Below are 25,865 nucleotides of genomic sequence, written 5' to 3'. Positions count from 1 at the left end.
CACCTGCACCCCTTACAGTTTCGTGCCCACAAACCAGTGTTGTACCAGGATCTGTCTGCTCTTACGCTGCAAAAACGGCGACTATTTAAACCCATCACGACACATCTCCAACATAATAACATCCGTACAGCTGGGGTCATCCCTTCCGTTTGGTGTTTCGGAAAGATGACAAACTGTACCAATTACGCTCTCTGTCGGAGGCCAGTCGGTTGCTAGGGGTGACCCTTCCAGAGGAGGGAAATAGTGAAGCGACCCTGTGTTGGGGGCGGGAACTGATGCACCGCGCTGGCGCCAGCAGGGGTGACGGCACCGTCCTAAGAAGCCACCGGCAGCGGAGATCTCGAAAGGCCGGTTGTCGGCGCTGGAAGCGGTGTCTATGGACCTCTCAGGTTCTAATGTTGGCTGATCAGGATACGCGCGGCACCTCAAAGAGGACGTTATTCGCTTCTGGTTCCCTGGCGGGAGGGGGGCTTCTAAAATGTAATGTAGAATCTGAAAAAGAGATAAACAATTAAACTCAACTACGTTGCAGGAGAAGTTTACTCACTTTCTGTCATCTTACTCCTAAACCCTCTCCAAGAGCTTAATTTATGCCGGTGGGGGTCACGTGCACTCATTTTTAGAGACCAGCACTTATTTTTCCACCTTAGACATTTACAGAGAGCAACAAAGGGATAACCACACAAAACAGATAGATGTACGAAGAGAAAGACAGAAAAAAACATTACAAAAAACATCACATAAGGGAAAGAAGTAGGAAGAAAAAGACAGAAATATCATCACAAAGGGAGAAAGTAGGAACCTGCAAGAGAGAGATAAAGGGGCAAGGAGTGTCTGGCAGATGATTTAAAGAGGCATGAGGTGGATTCGAGAACATGCAGCCTTGGTATTCTAAGCGCTTGCTCGGGTCCGGGCTTCTGAGCAGAGCTTTGGGCATCAGCACTCATTCTTTTACAAAATAAGCACTGCCTTTGCCTACCCTTTAGAGTTTAGAGGTACCTTATCAAAATAAAATTTGAATGAAAGCATGCAACATCTGCACAAAAATGTCCTTACTCCGAGATAACAAATAAAGACAAAGATGAATTTATAATTTTAAACTGCACCGTATGCTATTTGTGAGAAAAGATAATGTTCTACTACAAAGTAAATGGTCTATAATGATAAAGCTTGTTGCATTATGTCAGCTATTTTAACTGTTCATTGAAATTAATTGTAAAGTTTGGGGCTAGGTTCTCGGGATAGACTGCTGTAATCAGTTATTTTGTCAATCTTGATTAAAAATGGTATTCTTTGCACACAGAAGCTATGTAATGGAATACAATTAATACATATTTTGAACTCTTTATTAAAAAATACTGAATGTTAATCATTGTTTCAACTCTACCACTTGGTGCTCGGGTGTGAGAATGTATTCTGTGCGTGCTGTAAAGTGCATAGCCTTAAACTGTTGCTTTTCATTTTCAAGGAACCAACTCAATTATATCACAGAAGAACTCAAAAACCCCTACAGGTAAGAAAGTCCAACACAATCCATACATATTATTAGTAATTTGGTTTATGCTCGGATGAAGGACATTTTCCTGTTCAGTATGGTTGGTGTTCACAATAATGACGTTCTTTCAAAGATCCTCCATGCTAGATACTTCCATGTCTATAAAGAAAATACAACCTATTAAATACCATTGCATCACCGAGGGGTTGCAACCTGCATTTGAAGCAAGGCTTTCATGAAACTCTGAGGACTTACCAGCAATCTCTGCTCTGCAGGGGTAACATGAATACACTGGGGCTTCCTCCAACTCTCCCAAAAGGCACCCCATTCACACACAATAGCAATGTGACTCATGAGTGCCTGAGGGGAATGGGACAAGAGAAAAATTAGCTGGTGGTAGGCTTTCTTTACATCGGATAGAACAGACCATCCATTGCTGGGTCTAGGTCGGATTAAGACCCTGTATCAATTTGCTATGGAATGGTTGACAGCAATACTTCAAAACAAGGTAGAATGATTTGAAAGAATGTTGCCCCCCTTTCTTAGGTATCATAAAAGATGTACCCATCAGCATGTTCAAAAACAAATTTTTTCTACTCAAAATGCTACAAAAAGGTTAATTCCTAGAAAAGCGGTCTTGACTGTCAACTGCTGACTTTCTCATTTTCATTCTGGTCACTCTTGCCTTAAGTCTTCCTCCAATATATATTAATGTGGAAAACAGGAAATTACCGAGAGGGGTTACTTTCAGAGGTGTATCTTAATGAGACATATTAGGGGATGTTATTAGTAGATTTCCCAACAAACAATGAGGCACCAGTCACGGCTGTTGACATATAATTGACTTTTAAATATCAATTTAGACAGCATCACAGTTCTCATACAGGAACTCTAGGGTAAAAAAACATGACAAATGATATGGCTTTTAAAGTACATTGGGACAGGGTCATTGATCAGATGTTCGTAGGATTTCAAAGACGACTTTATGGTCAGACTTGATGTTCCTCTCTTGGGAAACATTAGAGAAAATGTAGTGGCAAATGGAGCATGTGAAATTACCTAGGTCAGTAACAGAGGTCGAAAACTAGTAAGATCGCAAAGACCACTCAACATGTGTTTCTGTGGTTTGCTTCCAAGCAAGCTTTTTTTAGGCTTAATTAAGTTATGCCATATTTGTAGGAAAGTGCCCTTTTTGATATGGTCACCCCAACTATCTTCCCTTGTACTGATGCTTTTTAACAAAGTGCACTGCGTCTCTGCTAACCAGGCCCCAGTGCCGGTGATCTTTACCTTTATACAAGGTAAATGTCTAATTGTAACACAACTGGCAAGGACTTTAGCACCCTTGTAAGTCCCTAGCAAATGGTGCCCCTGGTACCTAAAGCATGGGTACTAAAAAGGGTCCCTGTGGGCTGCAGCATGTATTATGCCACCAAAAGGGACTCACACAAAAATAGCATGCAGACTGTCATTGCAAAATGCGTGAAATGGTGCAAATCATTTTGAAAACATGACATGGCACACTCCCTGTATGGCATACCAAGGTACACTGCATATACTATAAGTAAGTCACCCCTACAGCAGGCGTTACAGCCCTAAAGCAGGGTGCCTTATATTATACGTGAGTGCGCATCTGCATGAGCAGATAGGCACCTGTGATGTCTAGTCCATTGCTAGATATTACAAGTGAAGGCAGACATGTACTGGGCACTGGCCATTACAAGTTACCTAGCTACATGATGGCTGCACTGAACCCAAAGGTGTTTGGTATCAAACACACTGTCTTAATAAATCTGTACTGATGGCAGTATTAGATTTGTTATGACATGCACCCAGAGGGCACCTAAGAGGTGCCCTCTGAAAACCTACTAGTCCTTTAGTGTGTTGGTTAACTGGTATCTCCCAGCCTGCCACCACAGACGAGTATCTGAGCCCCTGTAGGTGATAGCCCGCACTCAGAGATGAGAAACAATGCCTTCTCCAGCAGATAGTGATCACACCTCTTTCAGCAGGACGGGTAGTGTATTAGCATATCAAGGCCAGAGGCTTCAAAGCCTCTGCCACACTTGATATGCGATCATGGCTTCCCCCAGACCTGGGGAATGCCACCCCCTGCCCTGGAACCCTTTTGGCACCAGAGAAGGAGGGTAATTAGTTAGTCAGAAGGTGTGGCACACTTTCAGGCTAAAGACACACAATTGATAGACGGAATGCAGAACAAATCAAAACATTTACCCCCAGTCAAGAGATCTGGGTTAAATCCAGGCTTTGCACACCCCTAAGGTGGGACACCTGAAGTGGACAGCCACGCAAGGGTTTCACTATTTTGAATTTGGTTAAACTAGGAACTCTAGGTCAGGATTATGCCCACTCGCCCCAAGAAGTGTTCAAATAGGGGGTGTAGTCCCCCCAGGGGTAAGTAGCCCACTGACTGCTACCCTACACTGCCCTAAATACCCCTAGGTTCAGTATTTAGGGATCCCCCTGACACCAGGAACTCAGACTCATCTTCTGGAAACCGAAGGACAGACAAAGAAGAGCTGAAGTCATGAGAACAGAGGTCCTGCACTGAGATTGGCACCAAATCTTGCCTTGCTACTTGCACATCGACAATCACAAAGACTGACTCATCCAGAAGCTGAACAGGGTCCCAAACCCTTGGATGACTGTTCTTAGCTTCAACAACCAAGCATTAGCTCCCTTGGGGTTGTGGAGACACCCCCTGCATCTGGAGGCACTGACTGTCTTGCTGGCCATTGGGCCCACTGAGGGAGCAATTAACCAGGAAGAGGTTGTCGTGACTCCAAGAGGTCAGTCCCATCGCTCTGATCAAGTCTTCAAGGTGCTGACCCCTTTCGGAGCCTCTCGGCACCAATACCCCGGGTACAGGAGCCCTTGCAAATACCAAGGCCTGTTGCGTGTCTAGTCCGGACCCCACTAACACTGACAACGACCTGCCATCGAGGGATTTCAGGATCCACAAGGTCTTCATTAAGAGTGGCCATGCTGTCCTGTTTTCTCTTCCTCTCCAGGTCGCCAAAGCCAAGTGAGAACCTCTAAATACAGCAACCCGCCGGACAAAACACCTCAGCACCCGAGCCTCCCAGCCTGGGCTCATGTGAACCGATTGTGTCCGTGTGCTGCAGTGACCCTCAAATTCCAAATCTCCCTTGTGTAACACTCAAGGTTACCAACGTGACCAGCATCTCTGCACCCGGATACGCCAGGGCAGGTAAAACCAAACTGCTGGTGGTTTCTTGGACCTTGGCCCCTAAGGATCGTAAGTCCTAGAAGGCACCCTCCAAAAATGTTTTCAAGTATACATATGCAGTGTATGTTTCTCCCGTAGGTTACCATTAAGCGTTCAAGGCTCGTACCTCAAAAAACGTTGTCAACTGTATTTTCGATTGCAACAAAAATATATAACTCTGAAAGTACCTACCTGATTCGGATGACCTTGGTGTCTAAAATTATATGAAAACCTGTTCTTTTTCTAAATTGGTCTCGAATTTCTTCTTGAGTGCGTATGTCATTTATTGACTGTATGTAAGCTATATTGCTTAACATTACCCTCTAAGAAGCCTAAACTGCTTGACCACACTTCCACAAATCGAGTATTTAGGATTATTAATTTAAGCCCTGTAACCAATAAGGGTCGTCTGTACTTTTTGCATGGTGTGCCCTTACATTGGCATTACCACATACAAAGCCAGCATCCTACAATATTTAACTACAAAGATAGACGGGTGGAGTCTCAGATCATTGGATACTTTTGTTATAAAGTGGACTATGAACTGAAACATAAGTCAATGTGTTTGCTTTCACCATTTTTTGAAGGTGCAATACAAATCAAAAAGAAGGAAGGAAGAAAATGTGTATTAATAAAATATAAAGCTCTTTAAATATAAAGCTAAAGAGTGCGTTACATGGTAGTCTGTACATAACCTGCTGAAGCATACAGATGATGCATTTTTATTCTATTTTTCAGATCGGATTCTCCTCTCTGCATTGAATTTATATTGTCTGTTCTTTTTAGAGACAGCATACTCATTCAGACCACTAATACTACATGAAGTTTTGGTACTATGTTTCTTTATTTGGAGTGTCTTCTAAACATATTGTCAACAAATAATTCCTGAAATTTACAACTGCGACATCCTATTTGCTGTGCTACCTCAAGACCAAATAATTCAGTCAGATTTAAGTGACCTACCATAAATTAATACATTTTGCTCAGTCTATTGAATATACCTTCCAACCTGCACTGAAGAAAAAAGCAAGTATCTAACATATGAAACAACTATTACAAAATGCGGCATGACATGACTGTTTTATCTAACCAGCGTACCGTTTCCCCAGCATATGAACCTGAATAAAACTAGTGCTTTAAATGAGCCGGTACTCGTCGGTACCAAGTGCCGCCACTTTTACATTTTCTCGCCTCGAGTCCCAGAAATTCTCTTCGGTTAAGGAGAGTACCAATACTGTTTGGAGCTGCCAGGCAGGGCACTAGTAATTGTGCAGTTGCACAGGAAGTGCTCTGCTCGGCTGCTGCAGAAAACCAGCATTGGCATAGCCAATAGGTCTCGCATTTGGGACCTTATTAGTGTTTAGCCATGCAACAGTTGATGTTGTTGCACCAAGGATATTGTGCTGCATAACTAATTACTTATAAGGTCTCAAAAGCGAGACCTATTGGCTATGCCAATGCTTGTTTTGCTAAGGGGCAAACAAGCAGTTCTGCAAAAAAAAGTGATTGTCACAGACTGGATTTTCTTGTCAAATAGCAGGAATTCTGTCAAAGGCTTCTTTGATGTAAGAATTCCAGTAATTTGCAGACTTCGGCATTGTTTCTTGTTTTTGCGTTAAACTTGGCGGCGTTATTTTAATTTGTTCTCTGTGGTTTTGTAGCGCTTTGTGCGGCACATTGCTACCACCTCACTCACACGCATGGAGTGGTGAAATACACCACTGGAGAGGGAATAAGATATTGAGCAGTGTGAGTGGATAACATTTTTCACGAATTATATGCATGATTTATGCAGGGTTGTCCTATTTTTGCTCTGGAGGACTGGATCCAGGCCAGATTTTTAAGATGCCCGTTGATTATATGTTGTCCTTCCCTACAGGCTCGAAGTATGTAAATGTATTTTATTTGTATATCCTGAAAACTTGCCATAGCTCCTGAGTTGAGTTGATGGACCGTTTACGACACCAACTTTTTGTTGTTAACCTAGCTATTGGCTACCCCTATGGATTGATTAATGTAATATCCATAAAACTCATATGCAAGTGGGTCGGGGGGTTTGGGGCACCATGACCTCCAGAAGAAGGCGCTGCCTCTTATTAAACCCAGGAATACACATTTGTGTTTGTTTCAGGAGTCCATATATGTTTTCACAGCAAGTGTTGCACTTAGGTGCAGTAGTTCAACTGTCTGTGTCAGCTTATCCTGTTAGTGCATTAGAGATGTAGATGAGGTTGGTGAAAGCACCGTTTCTGTGGTGAACAGTACATTCTGGGCATTTGTGGTTTTGAAGTCTGGTATGTCTAAGGCATTTCAGAAAGCTGAACAGGCTTTAATGGGCATAAGCTATATGGCATATGTTGGTGTGGCACATTGCGAGATACATATGTGATGAGCAAAGGTGTGAATGAAGTTGTGTTGGTGAGAGTAAAGTTTGCTGAGCTGGTGCTCGTGTTTAAGTTTGTGGTCTTAGACAAATGGTTGGGCAATGAAGGAAGGCTTGCAAGAGACCCAGTGGCTCACCTCTGTGGCAACAAGCAAAGGTTTAGGTACTTGGTCCTGACAGAGGCCTGGTTTAGCCCTTTTTTGGCATGCTCTGGTTGGAATACATGACACCACCTAACCATAAAAGAAACAAAGTCTGTAGATGGTACACATAACACAAGTCTCTTTCCTGGGGACAATGTGATGGTTTGAAACTAAGCGCTCAGTATCAAAGGGAGGAATACATGTCATGTCTACATTCACACACTCTTTGTTAGTGTTTAATATCTCGTGAGCTCACAAACATGCATTTGTTAGAAAACAGGGCAAACCCAAACATATTCTTAAGAATAAGGTCAGAGCTCTCTTTCACCAGCAGTCAAATTAGCAAGGCATTTGAAGGCAAGAAAAGGGAAGGACTAGTCCATGCAAATATTTTCCACTAATAAAGGCCCACTAATGCAGAGAAGCTCTTTAATGAAGCTCTTTAATGAGGCACAGACGAATAGATGAGGTGTGTGAGTTAGACAGTACCGTTTACTATAGGTCAGTCACCATCGCCCCCACCTTAGTGTCCTGATCTCCAACCTGCACCCAGAGAAATGCAGACAAAACACTTCCACTATATGGGGAAGCAGTCCACACCATCCACCTTGTGTGATGCCAACCCATGGGCCTACTTTGCTTCTGTGATTAATACAGCGAGCCAAACTTGCAGATGAACTTCACAAGACATACACTCCAGAGTTTTCAATGTGTGCGTTTGTAACTGTTATATTTTGTTACATTACTATGAGGACTTTCTTTTCACATCTTTGCATCTTCAAATTGCATGCCATCTCAAGAAGCAGTCCCTATATTCCTGCATTAAATACAGATGTTTACTTAAAGCTTCCGATTGTTGCCTGTCCTATTTTTCCTTTTTTTCACATGCCTGTTCTCGCTTATAACAACCTTTTTTCATTCACATGCATGTTTGCCCTAATCTCTATAGTTGTATTTCTGTAAATTCCCTACAGTTGATGAAATAGATCGCAACCTCGCCTTCTTCGAAAGTCATACCTCTCCAAACCAATAAATTGAAATCTCATTTCTCCTATATATTAAACCACCAACCAGCAGCCATAACTCACATACACCTCTCCGCACTATATGTTTGCAGGAAAAAAATAATTTAAAAAAATCGCAAGCGTGCCAAGTCCAGGTAAATTGGCTTTGCCAGTGCTTGTTTTCCCTTCATGATGAAATCCAAGTGCAATGTACTCGTAAAGCCCTGCCACCACGAAGAAAGCTGGAATGTGTGTACCCTGCTGCCCGAGGGTGAATAAGAAAGACAGGGACAAAATGTATAACGAGAAAGTGATGCAGCGCGGCTATTATAAAACCTTTCCTTATGACACCAACTTCTGGCCAATAGACTCCTCCCTCGTATCACTGACTTAGTCCATCCGACCAATCCGGCTTCATGCTGGGCAGAAATACGGCTCGAAATCTACGGAGAGTGAACGGGGCTATCGCTAGGATTAACACTATCGAGGAAGACGCAGTCTTTTTGTCACTATCGAATGGGACTTTCTGTTCGCCGTGTTGGCTCGCATGGGGTTCGGGCCCAAAATGATACGCTGGATTAGGTTACTGTATACCCAACCCACTGCCCACATAGTCGTTAATAACCATTGTTCGGCCACTTTCACGCTACATCAGGGTACAAGACAGGGGTGTCCCTTGTCTCCTTTGCTCTTCACACTGGTATTGGAACCGTTGGCTGTCTGGGTCAGGGGGGATCCAGAGATTCGTGGGCTCAGATGGTCAGCAGACCATGAAGACCGCATTTCTTTATACGCCGACGATATACGGCGGGTGTTGCACATTTTTGGCTCACACTCGGGCTATAGGATAAATTGGTCCAAGTCCCAAATGTTTGCGTTGTGGGGTGTTCCCCCCACCAGTCCAAAGGGGTATGAGATATCTTGGCATTTTTGTCACCCCGGATGTTGATCTTTTCTATTCACTAAACCTGCTTGGGCCTCTCCAACACCTTAAATCTGATGCCCTTCACTGGTGGTCTCTCCCCCTCACCCTCCTAGGGCGTGCATCCCTGTTTAAAATGCTTGCTCTTCAACGTTTCCTGTACGTGCTACAGAACACCTCCAATCATATCCCAGAGTCCTACTTTGCCCAAATCGATGGCATTGTAAGGAGCCTTTTGTGGGAAGACCGAGCCCCACGCATTGCAATGTCTAAGCTTGTGATGGGATGGTAAGACGTGGGTATAGGACTACCTGATCTCCAACTCTACTATCAGGCCTCCCAGAAGATTGCGATCAATAGTTGGGCGTTCGGCCCCTATGATGACCTCAGTTTCCGCACAGACCGTTGGCTTCTGGGGACGGGCGGCTATAATAGGGCATTATACACAAATCCCCGCAAATTGCAGTTATCTGGCCCCACTGCCCGTACGGTTGGGACCTGGCACAGAGTCACGAGAAAGCTGGGGTGGCATAACCGCCTGACTAAGGCAACACCGTTATGGGAGCCTGAGATGCTGGGTTGACTTAGTCAATGCCCTGGGTTCGATAAATGGGACACAATCGGGATTTCCACAGTGGGAGACATGTGGGTGAAGGGGAAGATGGCCTCCTTTAGTGACCTCCAGACAAAATACCAACTAGCACCATCGGAGGCATTTAGGTACCTACAGATCAGGCATGCTATTTTGGCCGCCTTGCCGAAGGGGATCCCTCTCCCCCATTCATCCCCCCTGGAGGACAGATTGCTGTTAGACCCCATGGACCACAAGGCGCTATCACTCACATACAAAAAAACTTGTCAACAACCGGGCTGATCCAATGCAGAAACAACAGTTGGACAGGATGCAGAACAAGGTCATACATTCACCCCAATACAGAGATCTGGGCCTAAATGCATCGTTTTTTTGCTCACCATGCCATTCCAGTTTGAACCCAGCCATATGCAAATCAGTCTTGACCCTGTGCCTCATGGGAACAGTCCAGCCAGAACTGCCAAGCCAGGTCCTCCCTGGACTGGAACCAAGCATCCTAGGACCGGTTTCGGGGTTTCACCCCTCTTCAGCCAGGATGCTTTATTCCAGTGGCATGGAGAGCACGGGACTCACGTCTGAGCATACCCGTCCCACTCAGGGTGACAAATGCAAAAATGCAGAAACTAAAAGGGTGCTGGGAAACGGACTTGGGTATTATAGAGGACGAGGATAGGCGCGACGCTTTGGCATCCCCTAGGGAAGTAGCCGTACCTATGCGGCTACGGCTAATCCAGTTACAAATCCTCCATAGAGTCTACTTTGATGCCAAACTCCTATTCCGACTGGGTAGGCGTCCTAACATGCTCTGTCTCAGACACTGTAACCAAATAGGTACCTTTTTCCACATCATATGGGAATGCCCACAAATACAGCAGTACTGGGACGCAGTCACACGTCAGCTTGTGAGAGCATGTGATAAGCCCCTGCAGATGTCCCCCCAGCTCTGCCTTCTTAATATTTGGACGGCGACTGACCTCTCCCAGGCGGAGCAGACTTTGGCCTCGCTGGGCTTTATTATCGCGAAACGCAACATTGCACAGAGGTGGGGGTGGTGGGGGGGTCGAGGGGGGCCCCGTTATTGAGAGACTGGGCCAGAGATATGGACTCTGCAATGATTGCCGAAAAAACAGTATTCAAGGGACGGGGATGCCATAGGAAGTGGGACCACGAATGGGGGAGGTGGAACTGATACAGAGGTGACATTTGTGTCGCCCCCACGATAAAGCTGCGGCACGAAAGATAAGGCCTTTTGGACCAGTTGGCAGCTGAGGTTGGTGCCTCCCAGCCCAGACAAGTACACAATGCCTAGACCTACATTATTTGTTGTGTTTCTTAAGGTATCCATTCTCATCAATGAGCCTTGAGGATGACTAACCATCGGCCAGAGACATGGAAGTGCTCCAATTCGAGCCTGGATATGCGTCGATATGGCGCTCTTGATGCACTGTGGGGGGGGTTGTAATCATTGTACAGATGCATGATGTATTCCGATACTATGTTGTTGAAAATAAAAAAATGTACAAAAAAAATACTCTACAGATGGCAGAAATACTTCTTTATTATCATGCACATCTGCACACCAAGAAAATGTTGCTACCACTAAATGCTTGCTGCTTCCTAGCCCCGCCCTCAATTGCCCCCCCTCCTCATTTACTGCTTACATTGAAAAGTACCTGAACTTATTTTATCCCATTTAAAGCACCGAGCTGCTGTGGGCTCAGCTGGGCAGTGTCTGGAGTCTCATCTCCGGGCACGCCCAAGGTTTTCACAGGTCTTTAAAGACCATTTGCGTATTTACATACCTTTGTAAACTGATTACCGAGGCTTAGTTTTTTCTGGTTCCAGTACCCCCTGCGCCCCCACTCTGCCTATTCCTTACATTTGTATTTTACATTACAGCCCCAGTGTGAGAATGTATTTCATGAAAAATGCCAGCAATGTGTTGTTTAAAGAGCCTGCAAAAACCTCGTCTTGGCACTAAATAGGGATATAAATAAAAAAGTACGTATTCATTTGTAATGGGACTTTCTGTCTTTCTTTCTTTTGATTATCAGTCGTTGATCATCCAGGCAGTCCTACAACACAAATAAAAGGGCTTTCTGTTTATATTTGCTGTTCGAAGTATGCACAGATAAGTGCTGTAAATACGGCTTTAGGTGACTGCTTATTTTTGTACCGTCTGGGACATTAAAATAATGAGCTGGCAACCCTAATCATAAGACTGGAAGTTTGTTTCTGGATCAGCACATTATCAGCACATTATTTATTTCCTCCACCCTTCATCCCTGATTAATGCCATAATAGCAATAGTTTAACTTGTATCAGAAACCATACGCCGCCGTCAATAACAAGCTGAGTTACTTCAAGTGTCTGGCAATGCACTGTGTATTCAGACAACTCACTCCTCATTCTGGCCCTTCACTTACACACACACTCTGCACTCACAATACACTTGCACTGTTCACCCTGTACCTCATTCTGCAGTCACACGAGCACACTACTCACCTTGCACTCATGTGATACTTCACTCACCTGTCCCCCTCACTGCTCAATTTGCGATCTCACTCAAACAAGCCCATCAATAACCATGCATAATTCGTCCCACTCTGCACTTACATTCACACCCAAATTCATATGGTCACCTTACTCACCCTGCAGTCACTCCTCGTACCCTACTCTCACACTGTTGCATCGCTTACCGTGCACTCACCTGGGCACTCCTTCCACCCACACAGCACAGAGAACGTGTGCAGATAACATAACTAAGTGTGAGTAAACTATGAGTAGTGGTATTAAAAAATGAAATGTTTGTCATAAAGGTGATATAAACAGATGAGGTGCATTGTTGGGAAGTGGTATTGAGGTAATTCATGGAGAAAGAGGAAATGGGGGATGGGGCACCAATAAAAGACTGTTGCACCGTGTGCGACCAGTGCTAGGCGCAGCCCTGGCTGGGAGTGTTAGCCCTCCCCCACCCCCAAAGTAAGGGGTATAGTTGTGCCCCTGGGAGAGAGCCTAATTCCCTCATGAGTTCGGTAGGAAAAAATCAGCACCATGGACATATCAATTAGACAGGATCGACATTTCCCAGTGCAAAATTTCCACTGGAATATAAATCCTGATACTCAAAATTGACAATAATTGCAGGAATCCATGTTTATGCACAAATTCCAGTAGGGTTTTCCGGATTTCCTCCCATATACTGTGCCGAATTTATCCTGGTTTATCGGGAGTCTCAGTTTTCTTCTATTACTTGTAATTGCTATTCCAGTATGTATTCTGTGTGCTACAGTATTTCAATTTGTTTGGTGCCTTCAATAATCTCCCAAATGTTGCTAATTTTTTCCGTTATTCAGTTCACTTGTCACTGATGCAAAAACTTTTTTCTGCCATTGTTCTAGAAATCTACCTCTGTCGATAATAATTGGGATTCCAGTGGTAACATTTAGCTACGTAATGATCAACGTTGCATATTTCAGTGTGATGACGCCGACAGAGCTACTACAATCGCCAGCTGTTGCAGTGGTAAGACGTGCATACCATTTGTTTTAAAAAAAATAGTGTTAGCCTTTTGTGATGGCATGGAAATGGCAGCAAACATAGGACCTGATTTGTAAAAGTAAAGATATAGGCAGTCATCTCGACACACCACTAGATTTACACATAGACATAAATATCTACCAAAGTGTAATTCAGAAACTCCAGAACGAAAATTACACCTAATAATAGGAGTAGGTGTTTCCACCAACTTATGCGAAGAGGTGGAGACACATAAAACTCAAATGCAACCTCTAAGTAACTACTAGTAACTTTAACGATGTATTGAACAAGTTACTTACCTTCGGTAACGATATATCTGTAATAAACATTAGTTAGTGATAGATTCCTTACCTTTTTTTTTTTTAATTTTTCAAAAACATTTGACAAAATTGCATAAGCAAATTACATTCTTGCACTGAAACAAAGCACCATGTATAGGAGCACAATTAAAAATCATAAAGGGGACCAAAAGCTCAGAACATCATAAAATGGCAGCATGGCAAATGTTACACAGACACATTTGGACAGGAAACAGCCATTGGTATGAGAAGCACAAGTCTCGGGGGAGAAACAAGCCCTGCTGAGAAGAAAAAGGGGCGGGGGGAGGCCAATTACTGCCCTACACCGGCGGCCGCCTCGGCAGAGTGCCGGAGGGTAATGCAGGAAAGGAGGCCAGGCGCTGGGGGAACGAGCAAGGAGGTAGGAGACAAGGGGCCCCCATATGTCGAGTTCTAGCAGGCATAAGGTCCCAGAATTCAGCCAGCAGGGTCTGGCAGAGTGATGCATCCTCGAGCCATTGAGCGAATTTAGGTGCAGGTTTGCGACCCCAACACATGGAAACCCTGCGCCGTGCGAGGACCAGCAGCATGGCAATTAGACGGCGGGAAGCTTCCTGGCAGAATTTAACAAAGCCGAGGAGGCAGAGCGGGGGGTCAGGCTGAATCGGCGAAGAGGTGATCTCTGATATAGCAGAACAAACCTCGCGCCAGGAATCGGAGACCTTGGGGCACAACCAGGCAAGGTGAGCGAAATCCGCCACAGGAGCTGAACAGCCTAGACATCTATCACTGGGAATAAGTCCCAGCTTGTGCAACTGAACAGAAGTGCAGAAGAGCCTATGCAAGTATTTGAAATGGATAAGGCGCAGGCGATAGTTAGGAGACAATCGCTTAGTCTGCTTACAACAGTATAGCCAATCAGCTTGAGAGATATCTATGCCAAGGTCCTCGCCCCACACCACATGAGCGCGATCAGTGGAGATGGAGGTGGCCGCTAGCGTAAGGGCATAGAGTTTGGTTACCAACTTCCGAGGGGAGGAAGACGAATACAGAAACTCCAGAGCGGTCATTGAGGTGGGAGGCAGAGGGAACGCAGGGTGTAACTCCTTACAGATGGCACGTAACTGATAAAAAAGCAGGGTGTCCATGGGGCCGGAGTCCTCAGCCACGGATTTAAACGTATTCCCCGGATAGAGATCCGCTACCGTATTCAGCCCCAGGTGGGTGGCGTGTTTAGCCATGCCGGATGGTTGGAGTGGAGGAAAAGCCAGGTGCCGAACTATCGGCATTGAGTTTGCCGACAGCAAGGGGGCACCGGAAAAACGACGAAGACCCTCCCAGGCCCACCGTAAGGTCTCCACCATGTCTATTTCAGTACGTGGAAGTTTGGCTGTTGCAAATAGGGCAGTGGTGAGCGGCCACGGGGCAGCAAGATCCGCCTCAACTCCCACCTGTGGTTGAAAGGGAGTGGGGTGAAGCTTAAAAATGCAAGAAGCTGGCCTGAGCACACATTGCATAGAACTTAAAGTTAGGGGCCGCCACATGACATTGGGAGAGGGAGAACGTCGTACGCGATCCTGGGTTGCCTGCCGTCCCAGACAAGAGAGATGATCCTGCGAAAAAAATGGGCGGTGAGGGGAACAGGTATGTTCAGGAATAAATATAAGAATTTTGGAAGGACGACCATCTTGACAATGGCTATTCAACCGGCTAACGACAGGGGCAGCCGGCTCCAAAGGGGGATCTTCGACTCAAGCCAGTCCACTGCACGACCAAAATTAGCCCTCCAGAGTTTGTCCACGTCCGTGCTCAACCAAACACCTAAATAGCGAGTGGGACCTGACGCCCAAACAAAAGGATAGTCCGAGGTGAAAGGGGTGGTGGCGTCCGTGAGAGGGAAGAGGATCGACTTGTTCCAGTTGACCTGTATGCCCAAATCGTATGATCTCGCGTACTAACGGACTTAGATGTTCCTGGGGATGACGAACATATAAAGTGATGTTGTCTGCATACATAGAAACCAAGAGGGCGCGTGCCGCAAACCCGATTCCCCTCTGTGTGTGGTGTTGTCGGAGTCTAGCCGCCAGTGGTTCCATCGCAATAGCGAATAGCAAAGGTGAGAGCGGGCACCCCTGGCGTCCAGTGAGGATGGGATCAGATACCATGCAATTGATCAGTAGACGAGCGGTGGGGAGAGTGTACAATAATGAGACTTTGAATAAAAACCGAACTAAAGCAGGGACGTGGGAGGATGGAGAAGAGGAAGGGCCATTCCAGGGTATAGAAGGCCTTGGCGGCATCAAGCAGGACGGCCACCGCAGGAAGTGCTGGGTTGATTTGGTGAAGGACGGTAAAGATTGTGGGAGGTTTCCCGGCCCGGTATGAAGCCGGACTGATCTGGGCGAGCGATGAGCGGCAAGAAAGGGAGAAGACGCGACGCTAGCAGTTTGGCAAAGATTTTGTTATCAATATTAATGGGGGACAGGGGGCGATAAGAGTCGCGCAGTTCGGGGGATTTGTCCGGCTTGAGAAGAAGGGTCAGCATGGCCTCACGGAGTGAATATGGAAATTGGCCACTCTCGAAGGACTCATTATACATAGCGGCCAGATGCGGCACCAGTAGTGGAGCGAAAGTTTCATAAAAGGAGACGGCCAAGCGGTCCAGACCAGGGGCCTAGTCCCCAGGCATGCTCTTGATGGCGGCCAGAATTTCCTCTTTAGAGAAGGGCTCGTCCAGGTATTCCCGATGATAGTTTGAGCCATAAGAGCTTGAGGGTATCGAAATACTGGTCGAGGACCTCACGCGGGGGGCGGAACCTGCTGTGTACAATTGCAGTGAAACGCACCTTGATCTCCTCGGGAGAGGTGGTACAACCTAGGCCACCGTCCTGGAGCGCTATGATGTAGGATGCAGCACGGGCCGGGCGGAGAAGGTTGGCCAAGGTTTTACCTGGTCGGTCGCCCTCGCCAAAACGGCGTGCCCGGGCCTCCCTACCAAGGAACGAGAGCTCTCTGTAGCCTCCTCAGCGAGTTCAATATGCTTCTCGTGAAGGCGGGTGAGTGTAACGGGGCTAGGGTCAATAGCTTGAGAGGAGTCTAAGCATTTCATTTCGGATTCCAACTTATTAAGAGTGTTGCGGATGAAGCATAGGACCCTGGACTGTTTAGAGATACATGCGCCACAAATAACAACTTTGAAACCCTCCCAAAGAGTGGAAGGGGAGTCCACAGAGACCTCATTGAGCTCAAAGTAGTAAGTGATCGCGGTCTGGATCTTGTCACAAAAGACGGAATCACGCAGAGCGTTAGATGGTAGCTGCCAGGAGAAAGCACGTCGGGGGGACAGAGGTAGACGGAAACCGAACTGAACTGGCATTTGATCTGAAAGAGTTCGCGGCATGTGATCAACGGAAGTGAGCCAGGAAAGGACATCAGGAGAGGATATCCAGAGATCCAGCCAGGACCAACAACCGCATGTGCCGATGACGCAAGTGCCCTCGCGGGCATTGGGATGCGTGTGGCACCAAGCGTCGTACAGGGAGTTCTCGGCAAGGGTGGAGTTTAGAAATGCCGCAGCACGGGGGTGGGAGGCATGTGGGGCAGAGCGATCCATGGCGGTGGAGAGTGCAACATTAAAGTCCCCACCCCAGAGGAGCGCAGCGGGGCCAAGGGTCCTGAGAGAGGGCTGGAGTAGAACGGTTGGTGCAATCAAGCTTCTTGGCAAAAGTGAGAGCATCTTTAGGATGGGGGAAGACAAGGGTTTTGGAGCCCTGTCGGACCCGCAGCTTGGCTGGATACACGAGGGAGTACGGCATCTCATGTTTTTGGAGGCAGAAACTCGCGTTGGGCTGCCTGCACCGCCAGAGTGTAATCTGGGTAGAAGGACAAGGCGTTGCCCTGGTGACGGACCTCACCCCTGTCCCTGGCCACCCAGAGGATGGCATCGCGGTCTCGGAAGTTGAGGATTTTGGCGCTGATAGGGCGAGCCGGCAATCCAGGTGTGGGACAGGGGCCAAGGGAGTGGTGGGCCTGCTCTACAATAAAGACTGGGGAGAGCACATCTCCAAATAATTCACGCACCAGTTGCTCCACGAAATCCTCTGTTCGCGAGATGTTTGTGGACTCGGGTACCCCAGTGATGCGGAGGTTACTTCTTCTGGAGCGGGCCTCCAAGTCCTCGTTTTTGGTGCGTATTAGCTCCAGGATTTTGTCCATTTAAAGTAGTTTTTGGCGATCCTGGGTGGCGGCATCCTCAACGTCAGAGATCCTCATGTCGGCATGCAGGAGGCGGTTGAAGTGCGAATCCATTTGTGACTTTACCACGTCAAGAGGTGAGGAAAGCTGGTCCAGCTGGGCAACGATGCCAGAGACGGCGGATTTGAAGTCCAGCATGATGGCCTTGAGATCGTCCTCCCAGGAGGCAGCCATCTCCGCGGGGGGGTTGGGATCGCCTCTGTCGGCGACCACACCTTCCTTGCACATCTGGCAGCCTTGATCGAAGGTGAGCCTAGGCTGCTTGGGGTCGGCCTTACCCATGACACTAGCCGAGAGGAGAGTGAACAGGGAGCACCTCTTGGTGGTGGCTCAACAACACTCACAGCTGCAAGGGCGTCTGGCAAAGCAAGAAGATGGTGCTGAAGGCGACACCTGGGAAGATACCAGGAGGAGGGAGCAAAGACGATCCGAGCGGTCCCTCCCCACGACAAAGTGTTAGTAGGCCCCCCTAGGCCGTCAGGTCAGCCAGCAGACAGGAAAGCGACCCAGCAGCGCGTGGCACCAATGTGGAAGTTCAAACCCAGAGACAAAAACTGTGGAGGAGTCCGTGGGCCACACGTCAGGGGGCACCGGTAGTGGCAGCAGTGCAGGTGTTGACAGGAGTGCAGCTGTGGAGAGCGGCGTGGCAGGGATGTGAGGAGGGGCGCGAGGCCTAGCATGCACGGGGCCGAACCCCACGGGTTGGCAAGAGCGTAGAGACTAAACAGGAGCAGGGGCCCGCAGTGTGGCACAAGCTACCCCCGACCCATTAGCACTCCCCCCAGTCCGCTGTAGACAGGCAGCAATCAGGCCGTATCAGGAGCTGGCAGCAGTGGAAGGCAGGGAGGCCCGCCTGGAGAAGCCGCAGTGTATGGAGACCCCTGGTATCGCCGGTAGAAGGGCAGCCCCGCGTCTGGACCGTGCCCGAGGCTGGAGGTCGATGGGGTCCAAGGCAGCCAGCAGCAGTGCAGGGCAAAGGCGGGTGAAAGGCTGCGCCGGGCCAGGGAGGGTCCAGGCAGGGAGGCGGGTCGCAATGTGAGGTCGGGTGGCGGAGAGGGATTAAGTCCGCATCCGGGTGCCGATGAGGGCGGGAGTTGCACCGCAAAGAGAGGAGCAGCGGTGGGGTGGGTCACGGGAGCACGCCACCCGCGTCGCCCGGCCTGAGTGGAGCGAGCAAGGACCGAGCGGGCACTGATATGGGATCGCCGCAGAGAGCCCCCGGCAGGTGGAACACACATCAGGCCCCTTCGGTAGCAAGAAAGGACGCAAGCCGGGGCAGCGCTCCAGGCGCAGTTGGTCTGAGGCCTTGAGGCAGCAGCTGGAAGGCCCGAGTCCAAGGTGCAGGCCCAGGAACAGAGCTCGGCACAGGAGCGGCAGAGCAAGGTGCAGAAAGCGTCCAGCGGCACCCCAAGACGAGATGAAGGTAAGGACGCCGAGACCAGGCGGTCAGGGAGCCGTCATCTGCAGGATTGCGACAGATTTTAAAGCTTGGCCGGCAGAGCCCACCTAAAGTGAGGCCATCTTGCAGCCAGCCAAGCCACGCCCCCCATAGATTCCTTACCTTAGAATTACCCCAGGTGTCAGACTGGATCCGGAAAGTTTGGGTCAGTAGTACCCCTGCGCATTGGAAGGTGGAGTTGTGCGCCTCCACGTCTGTCGTTGGCATCGTGGTCGCCGAGATGACGTCGCAGCAGCTACTTAGACGCCGCCCTGGAGCGCTGACGTCAGTTCTGTACACGACTTTCCACGCCAGGAACGCAGAGCCATGCAAGATACTGACCACTGGTGCATCGAAAGTAGGGCCCTTAAAGGGATGACCTTAACCCTAGAAATCAGTTCGCAGAATGGGAAGGATGGGTGGGGTGGTAAGGAGTCTATCACTAACTAATGTTCTTACAGATATATCGTTACTGAAGGTAAGTAACTTGTTCATCTGAAAGAAACACGTAGTGATAGATTGCTTACCTTAGAATAGATACCCCAGCAATACCAACCCCGGTGGTGGGTCTGTGAACCAAGATCACACCAGAAAATCCTGGAGAACAGAACGGCCAAAGAAGCAGTCTCTCCGGACTTGGCTGTCCAGGCAATAATGCTCAGTAAAAGTGTGCAACGAGGCCCACGTCACTGCCTGACAGATGTCTTGTAAGGGGACACCACGTCCCAACGCCGTAGTGGCAGACTTCGCCCTGGTGGAATGGGCGAGCAGCCCCACCATAAGCTCCTTTTTAGCCAGAGAATAACAGGCTTTAATACACAAGATGACCCATCTGGAGAAAGTCCGCTTGTGTACGGCCCGACTTTTCTTGGCGCCAACGTTGCCAACAAAGAGCTGGTCATCCACCCGGAACTGTTGTGTGCGGATAAGGTAAAATGAGAGCGCAGGATTTGGGGCCAGACGGTGGAGTCTCTCGTCCTCTCTGGAAGGAGGCGGAAAGAAGGTGAGCAAAGTGATGGTTTGCCCGATGTGAAAAGCAGTGACAACTTTTGGCAAAAAGGATGGACATCTTCTGAACACAACCTTGTCTGGATAGACAGACAGAAAAGGAGGTTTACAAAAAAGAGTCTAGCGGATGTGCTGGCAACCAGGAAATCAGTCTTCAAAGTTAATAGACATAGAGGACAGTTGTGAAGAGGCTCAAAGGGAGCGCACATCAAATATGTGAGAACCAGGTTCAAGTCCCACTGTGGCATCACAAAAGGAATAGGAGGGAAAAGGTGAGTAATGCCTTTGAGGAATCTATTTCGAACAGGGGACTTGAAAAGAGAGGGCTGATCAGGGAGGCTGAGTAAGGCTGAAATAGCAGAAAGGTAGCCCTTGATAGTGCCCTGAGTAGAGCCCTGCTGGGCCAAAGAAAGAAGGAACAAAAGGACTTCTGAAAGAGGGGCAGAGAAGGGATCCACAGCCTTTGCTGTGCACCTTGCCACAAATTTGTTCCACCTGCAGGCGTATACCGTCTTAGTGGAGGGACGCCTGGCTGCCAGAATGACATCACAAACTTCAGGAGGCAAGTCGAAAGGAATCAACTGCCGCCGCTCAATCTCCATGCAAGGAGGTGGAGACTGGACAGGTTTCGGTGGAGAACCGTCCCCTGCTGCTGCGACAGAAGATCCTCCCGAAGAGGCAGTCGGTTTGGGGGATCGATGGTCATACAGAGTAGCTCGGAATACCAAACTCTTTGAGCCCAGTCCGGGGCCACAAGAATGACTAGGGCCCGGTCGCACCTGAATTTCTTCAGCACTCTGGGCAGAAGTGGTATAGGCGGAAAGGCGTACAATAGACTGCAACTCCACTCGCGACGAAAAGCGTCGCCTAGCGAGTGCCGCCTTGGAAATTCCAATGCGCAGAATTGCTGACATTGCGCGTTCTCTTCGGTGGCGAATAGATCTAACCAAGGCTCTCCCCACTGTTGAAAGAGACCTTGCGCCACGTCCGGGTGAAGACGTCATTCATGATCCATCATGCAACTGCGGTTGAGTTCATCCGCCCTGACGTTCAGTGAACCTGCCAGGTGTTGAACCATCAGGGAAATGCCCTGATGTTCCAGCCATGTCCAGAGGCACAGAGCCTCCTGACATAGGGTCCACAACCCCACCCCGACCTGTTTATTGCCGTACCACATGGCGGTGGTGTTGTCTGTGAACACCTGCACTACCTTCCCCTTGACAGAGGGAAGGAATGCCTTCAGTGCAAGTCGGATCACCTGGAGCTCCACAAGGTTGATATGGAGCCGGGACTCCACAGGAGACTGGAGGCCTCTGATCTCTGCTTCTCCCATGTTGCCACCCCATCCCAGGAGGGACGCATCCGTCACCACTGTGTGCTCTGGTTGGGGAAGGGAGAGGGATCTGCTCTGACCCAATGCCGGTTTGTGAGCCACCACAGCAATTGTTGTGCAGTGCTCTACGAGATCTGGACGGACTCGAGCAGGTTATCCTGATGCTATGCCCACTGGAACTTCAGGTCCCACTGTAGAAACTGCATATGCCATATGGCATGATCGACCAGCAGGAGGCCATGAGGCCCAGCTGCCTCAGGGTCATCCTGACTGAAACCCAGGATAGAGGCCGAAAGATCGGAATCAGAGCCTGAATATCCTGGACTCGCCGTTCATGTGGATAGACCCAAAAGTGCATTGCATCCAGAACCGCTCCGATGAAGAGGAGCTTCGGAGAGGGAATCAGGTGCAACTTCGGCACATTGATGGAGAACCCCAGCAAATGCAGGAGGTCGTCCGTAGTCTGGAGGTGGGAGATGACTGCCTGGGGCGAGCCCGCCTTCAACAGCCAGTCGTCGATATAGGGGAAGACTGGAACCCCTGATCTGCGCAGATGAGTTGCGACCACCGCCATCACTTTCGTGAACACCCGAGGGGCGCTGGTAAGGCCGAAAGGGAGCACGGTGAACTAAAAGTGCTCGTGGCCTACCATGAACCACAGGTAATGCTGGTGGGCTAGCAGGATGGGAATATGAAAATAAGCATCTTGCAAGTCCAACGCTACCATCCAGTCTTACGGGTCTAGGGCAGACAAGACCTGAGCAAGCGTGAGCATCTTGAACTTTTTCTTTCAGAGGAAGCGATTGACGTTCCGAAGGTCAAAGATAGGACGCAACCCTATCGAGTTGTACAAGTTGCGACCGGATACGCTGGCACCCCACCTCCGGGCTATGTTCCTGGCGGCACACTCGGTGGGCTCCCTCCCACTGGACCAGCGTCTGGCTACAATCGTGGTCATCCACAAGGAAGGGAGACCTCGGGACCGGGTTACATCCTATCGGCCCATTTCGCTACTGAACGCGGAGCCCAAGATTCTCGCCAAGGTACTGGCCAATCGGCTGGTCGGTGTGGTGGGCGATTTGGTTCATCAGGACCAATCAGGCTTTATTCCCCATCGCAACACAGCCCTTAATCTGCGGCGTTTGCACGGTGTGCTCCCACGTGCCCCGTTCATACGGGAGCCGGCCATTTTGGCGTCCTTAGACGCCACCATGGCGTTTGACACGCTTGAGTGGCCATATATCTGGGCGATGCTTGCGAAGTTTGGATTCGGCCCAGGGTTCATCAGTTGGGTCAAATTGCTGTATTCGGGCCCATTGGCGCAGGTGGTGGTGAACGGAAGAGTGTCAGCTCCGTTCGAGCTGGGCCGGGGCACGCGGCAGGGCTGCCCCTTATCGCCGCTCCTCTTTGCACTTGCCTTGGAGCCCCTGGCGGAGTGGCTGCGGTGGGAGCCTTCCATCCGTGGTCTCCGCTGGACCCCTGAGTATGAGGACCGCGTATCCCTATACGCTGATGACATCCTCTTGTACCTAGCTTCCCCACGTAAATCACTCATAGTACTGGTTGATGTTTTGCATTCATTCGGTCGTAACTCCGGTCTGGTCATCAACTGGGCTAAATCGTGTGTGTATGTTCTCTCCGGGGAGGCTCCTATCCTCCCGCGGGGCTGTCCGATCCAGGTCGCCCCGCAGGGATTTAGGTACCTGGGTGTCTTCATCACTCTGGACCCGGAGGCTCGGTATGATCGGAACTTGCTTCCCCCCCTCCAGCGTCTGAAAGAGGATGTCGCGCGCTGGCGGCGTTTGCCGCTTTCGCCGCTCGGCCGGGCGGCATTGTTTAAAATGATGTCGCTGCCGCGTTTTCTGTACGCGTTGCAGAACACTATGGACCTCGTCCCGGCGCGCTACTTCCGCGAAGTGGAGAGTTTGCAGCGCCGTCTGTTCTGGGACGGGAGGCCACGTATTGTCCTGGCTAAGCTGACGCTCCCATGGTATAATGGGGGGATAGCCCTCCCGGATATTAAACGGTATTATTGGGCCTCCCAGCTAGCTGCGATTAATCAGGGACTATATGGGCCAGCCTTAAACCCGGCGTTTGAAATGGATAGGATGCTACTTCCAGGTGGTGACCATTATCGAGCGCTCTATTCTAGCGCGCCCGACGCTCGCCTAACGGGGCCCGCGCGTGTCATGGTGCGAGTGTGGCACGTGGCCAATGCAGCTATGGGGTGGAAGGACCGTCTGACCCGGGCGTCACCACTATATGCGTCTGAGCGGTTGGGCTCCTTGTGGACCTCGAAGGGCTTTGAGCAGTGGGACTTAATAGGCATTAGCAAAGTGGGGGATCTCTGGACGAGGGGAGGATTTAAAACGTTTGAAATGCTGCAGACGGAATTTCAGTTGCAGGGCAGCGAATACTTTCGGTATTTGCAGGTCCGACATGCGCTGGGCTCCGTCTTTCCGGACGTTGCCTCCATCCCGGAGTGTTCCCCCCTGGAGGATAGAGTGCTGGACGGACACGTCCCTGACAGCACGATCTCACTGATCTACGAAAAACTGATCAACGACCGCTCAGACTTGTTGATTGCCCTTCGTGAGGCTTGGGTAGCCGATGGGCTGGAGCTGGACGACGAGGACTGGATCTCCGCGGTGGCCTCCCCGAAAGAGGTGGCCATACCGGCTCGCCTTCGTTTCGTCCAGCTCAAGATACTCCACAGGGTCTACATGACGGGGCCAAAGCTCCTGCGTATGGGCTACGCTGAGGACGGTTTGTGTAAGCGCGGGTGTGGTGCGCTGGGGACTTTTCTGCATATCTTGTGGGAGTGCCCGGAGGTGGCGGGGTTCTGGCGTGGTGTGCATGAGGTGCTGCGAGTGGTCACGCATGTGGCGCTGTTGCCCGAAGCGAGGAGATGCCTGTTGAATGTGTGGGAGCCTACCGATTACTCGGTGCCGCAGACGTGGTGGGCGACTCTGGGGTATATGGTTGCCAAGCGTGATATTGCCCAGCTGTGGGGATCCCAGAGGCCCCCGACTGTCTCGGCCTGGAAGGAACATATGGATTGGTGCATGTTTCGGGAAAAGGTGGTGTATGTGGCGAGAGGTAAGCCTGCGACATGGGTGAAAGTGTGGGGCCCCTGGAACGCCTACCGCGGGGGAATCTGTGCTCCACCGTTATTGCCCGATCCGTCGCCGGCCCCGTCCCCTTAGCCAACTCATCCCCCCGGTACTTGGGCATTGGGTGTACCCAGCCCTAGTTCTGATCTCTCCCCCCTCGTGAGATTCCTATGGATGGCTAGGATCCCCCCTCCAGGGGAGCACGTGCTGCTATTTCCAATTGAGGATTGCCTTGTGGGTTTGTTTGTAGTTGTTGTTCTTTAAGTTTAAAATGGAACCGTATAGTGGGGTCAGGACAGTGTGGCTCGCAACGACGTTACCTCCTGTGCATGCTCGGCCGCAGCACCATGTGTTTTATAAATGTATATCGTATGCTCCTTTCACTGCTAGCGGCCGGCCGGAAGGTTGTAGGCCCATATTTGTATATTTTTGAGTCTTGTAATAAACGGTTTCAAAAAAAAAAAAAAAAAAAAAAAAAAGGATAGGACGCAAGCCCTTGTCCTTCTTGGGCACCAGAAAGAAGTGGGAGTAGCAACAACGTCCTACTTCTGGCACAGGAACGCGCTCGATGGCCCCCTTGGCCAAGAGGGCCATGACTTCCTGTTGAAGAAGTGCCAAGTGATCCCCCGACATGCGATGGTACTGGGGTAGCATGGCTGAAGGGGTAGTCTCGAAGGGGAGGGAGTAGCCCCTCCGGACTATTTGTAAAACCCACCTGTCCATAGTGATGGTGCACCAGTGGGGGAGGTGATGGTGAATCCTGACGTCCACTGGCGTTTGATGGGTCTGAAACACTGGACTAGGAAGGTTTGGAGGCAGTGGTGGAGGTGAACTGACCCACCCGCTGGCCCCCTGACCCACCTCAGCGGGTTCCATGTCCGCTGCCGCGCTGGGACAGTTGCTGCGCAGGCCTGTGGCTCTGAAGTGAACGTGTCAGGGCGCCCCTTCCGTGGCCACGAAAGGAGCAAAAAGCAGAAGACGGAGGAGGGCAAGTTGCCAAAGGGCCCAAGGACTTGGCCGTAGCCCACGAGTCCTTAAAACGCTCCAGCGCACTATCTGACTTGTTGCCAAAAAGGCGAATGCCATCAAAGGGAATGTCCAGGAGTGTGTTC

General features: G+C 49.5%; 2 protein-coding genes across 2 annotated transcripts in view; one reads left to right on the top strand and one right to left on the bottom strand.

Moving 5' to 3' along the window:
- Positions 1 to 25,865, bottom strand: part of TDRD12 (tudor domain containing 12) — a 3,486,095-nt gene that overhangs the window by 4,099 nt on the left and 3,456,131 nt on the right. The window lies entirely within an intron of this gene.
- SLC7A9 (solute carrier family 7 member 9) overlaps positions 1 to 25,865 on the top strand; it is a 715,482-nt gene that overhangs the window by 392,252 nt on the left and 297,365 nt on the right. The window contains exons 7-8 of the mRNA XM_085639452.1: positions 1,469 to 1,513; positions 13,191 to 13,314. Coding sequence (XP_085495578.1) covers positions 1,469 to 1,513; positions 13,191 to 13,314 — 169 coding nt within the window. The remainder of the gene's footprint in view (positions 1 to 1,468; positions 1,514 to 13,190; positions 13,315 to 25,865) is intronic.

This window comes from Triturus cristatus, chromosome 12 (assembly GCF_964204655.1).
Source record: "Triturus cristatus chromosome 12, aTriCri1.1, whole genome shotgun sequence".
NCBI lineage: Eukaryota > Metazoa > Chordata > Amphibia > Caudata > Salamandridae > Triturus > Triturus cristatus.
The sequence above is the reverse complement of the archived record's forward strand: the minus strand, read 5'-3'. Positions and strand labels throughout refer to the sequence as shown.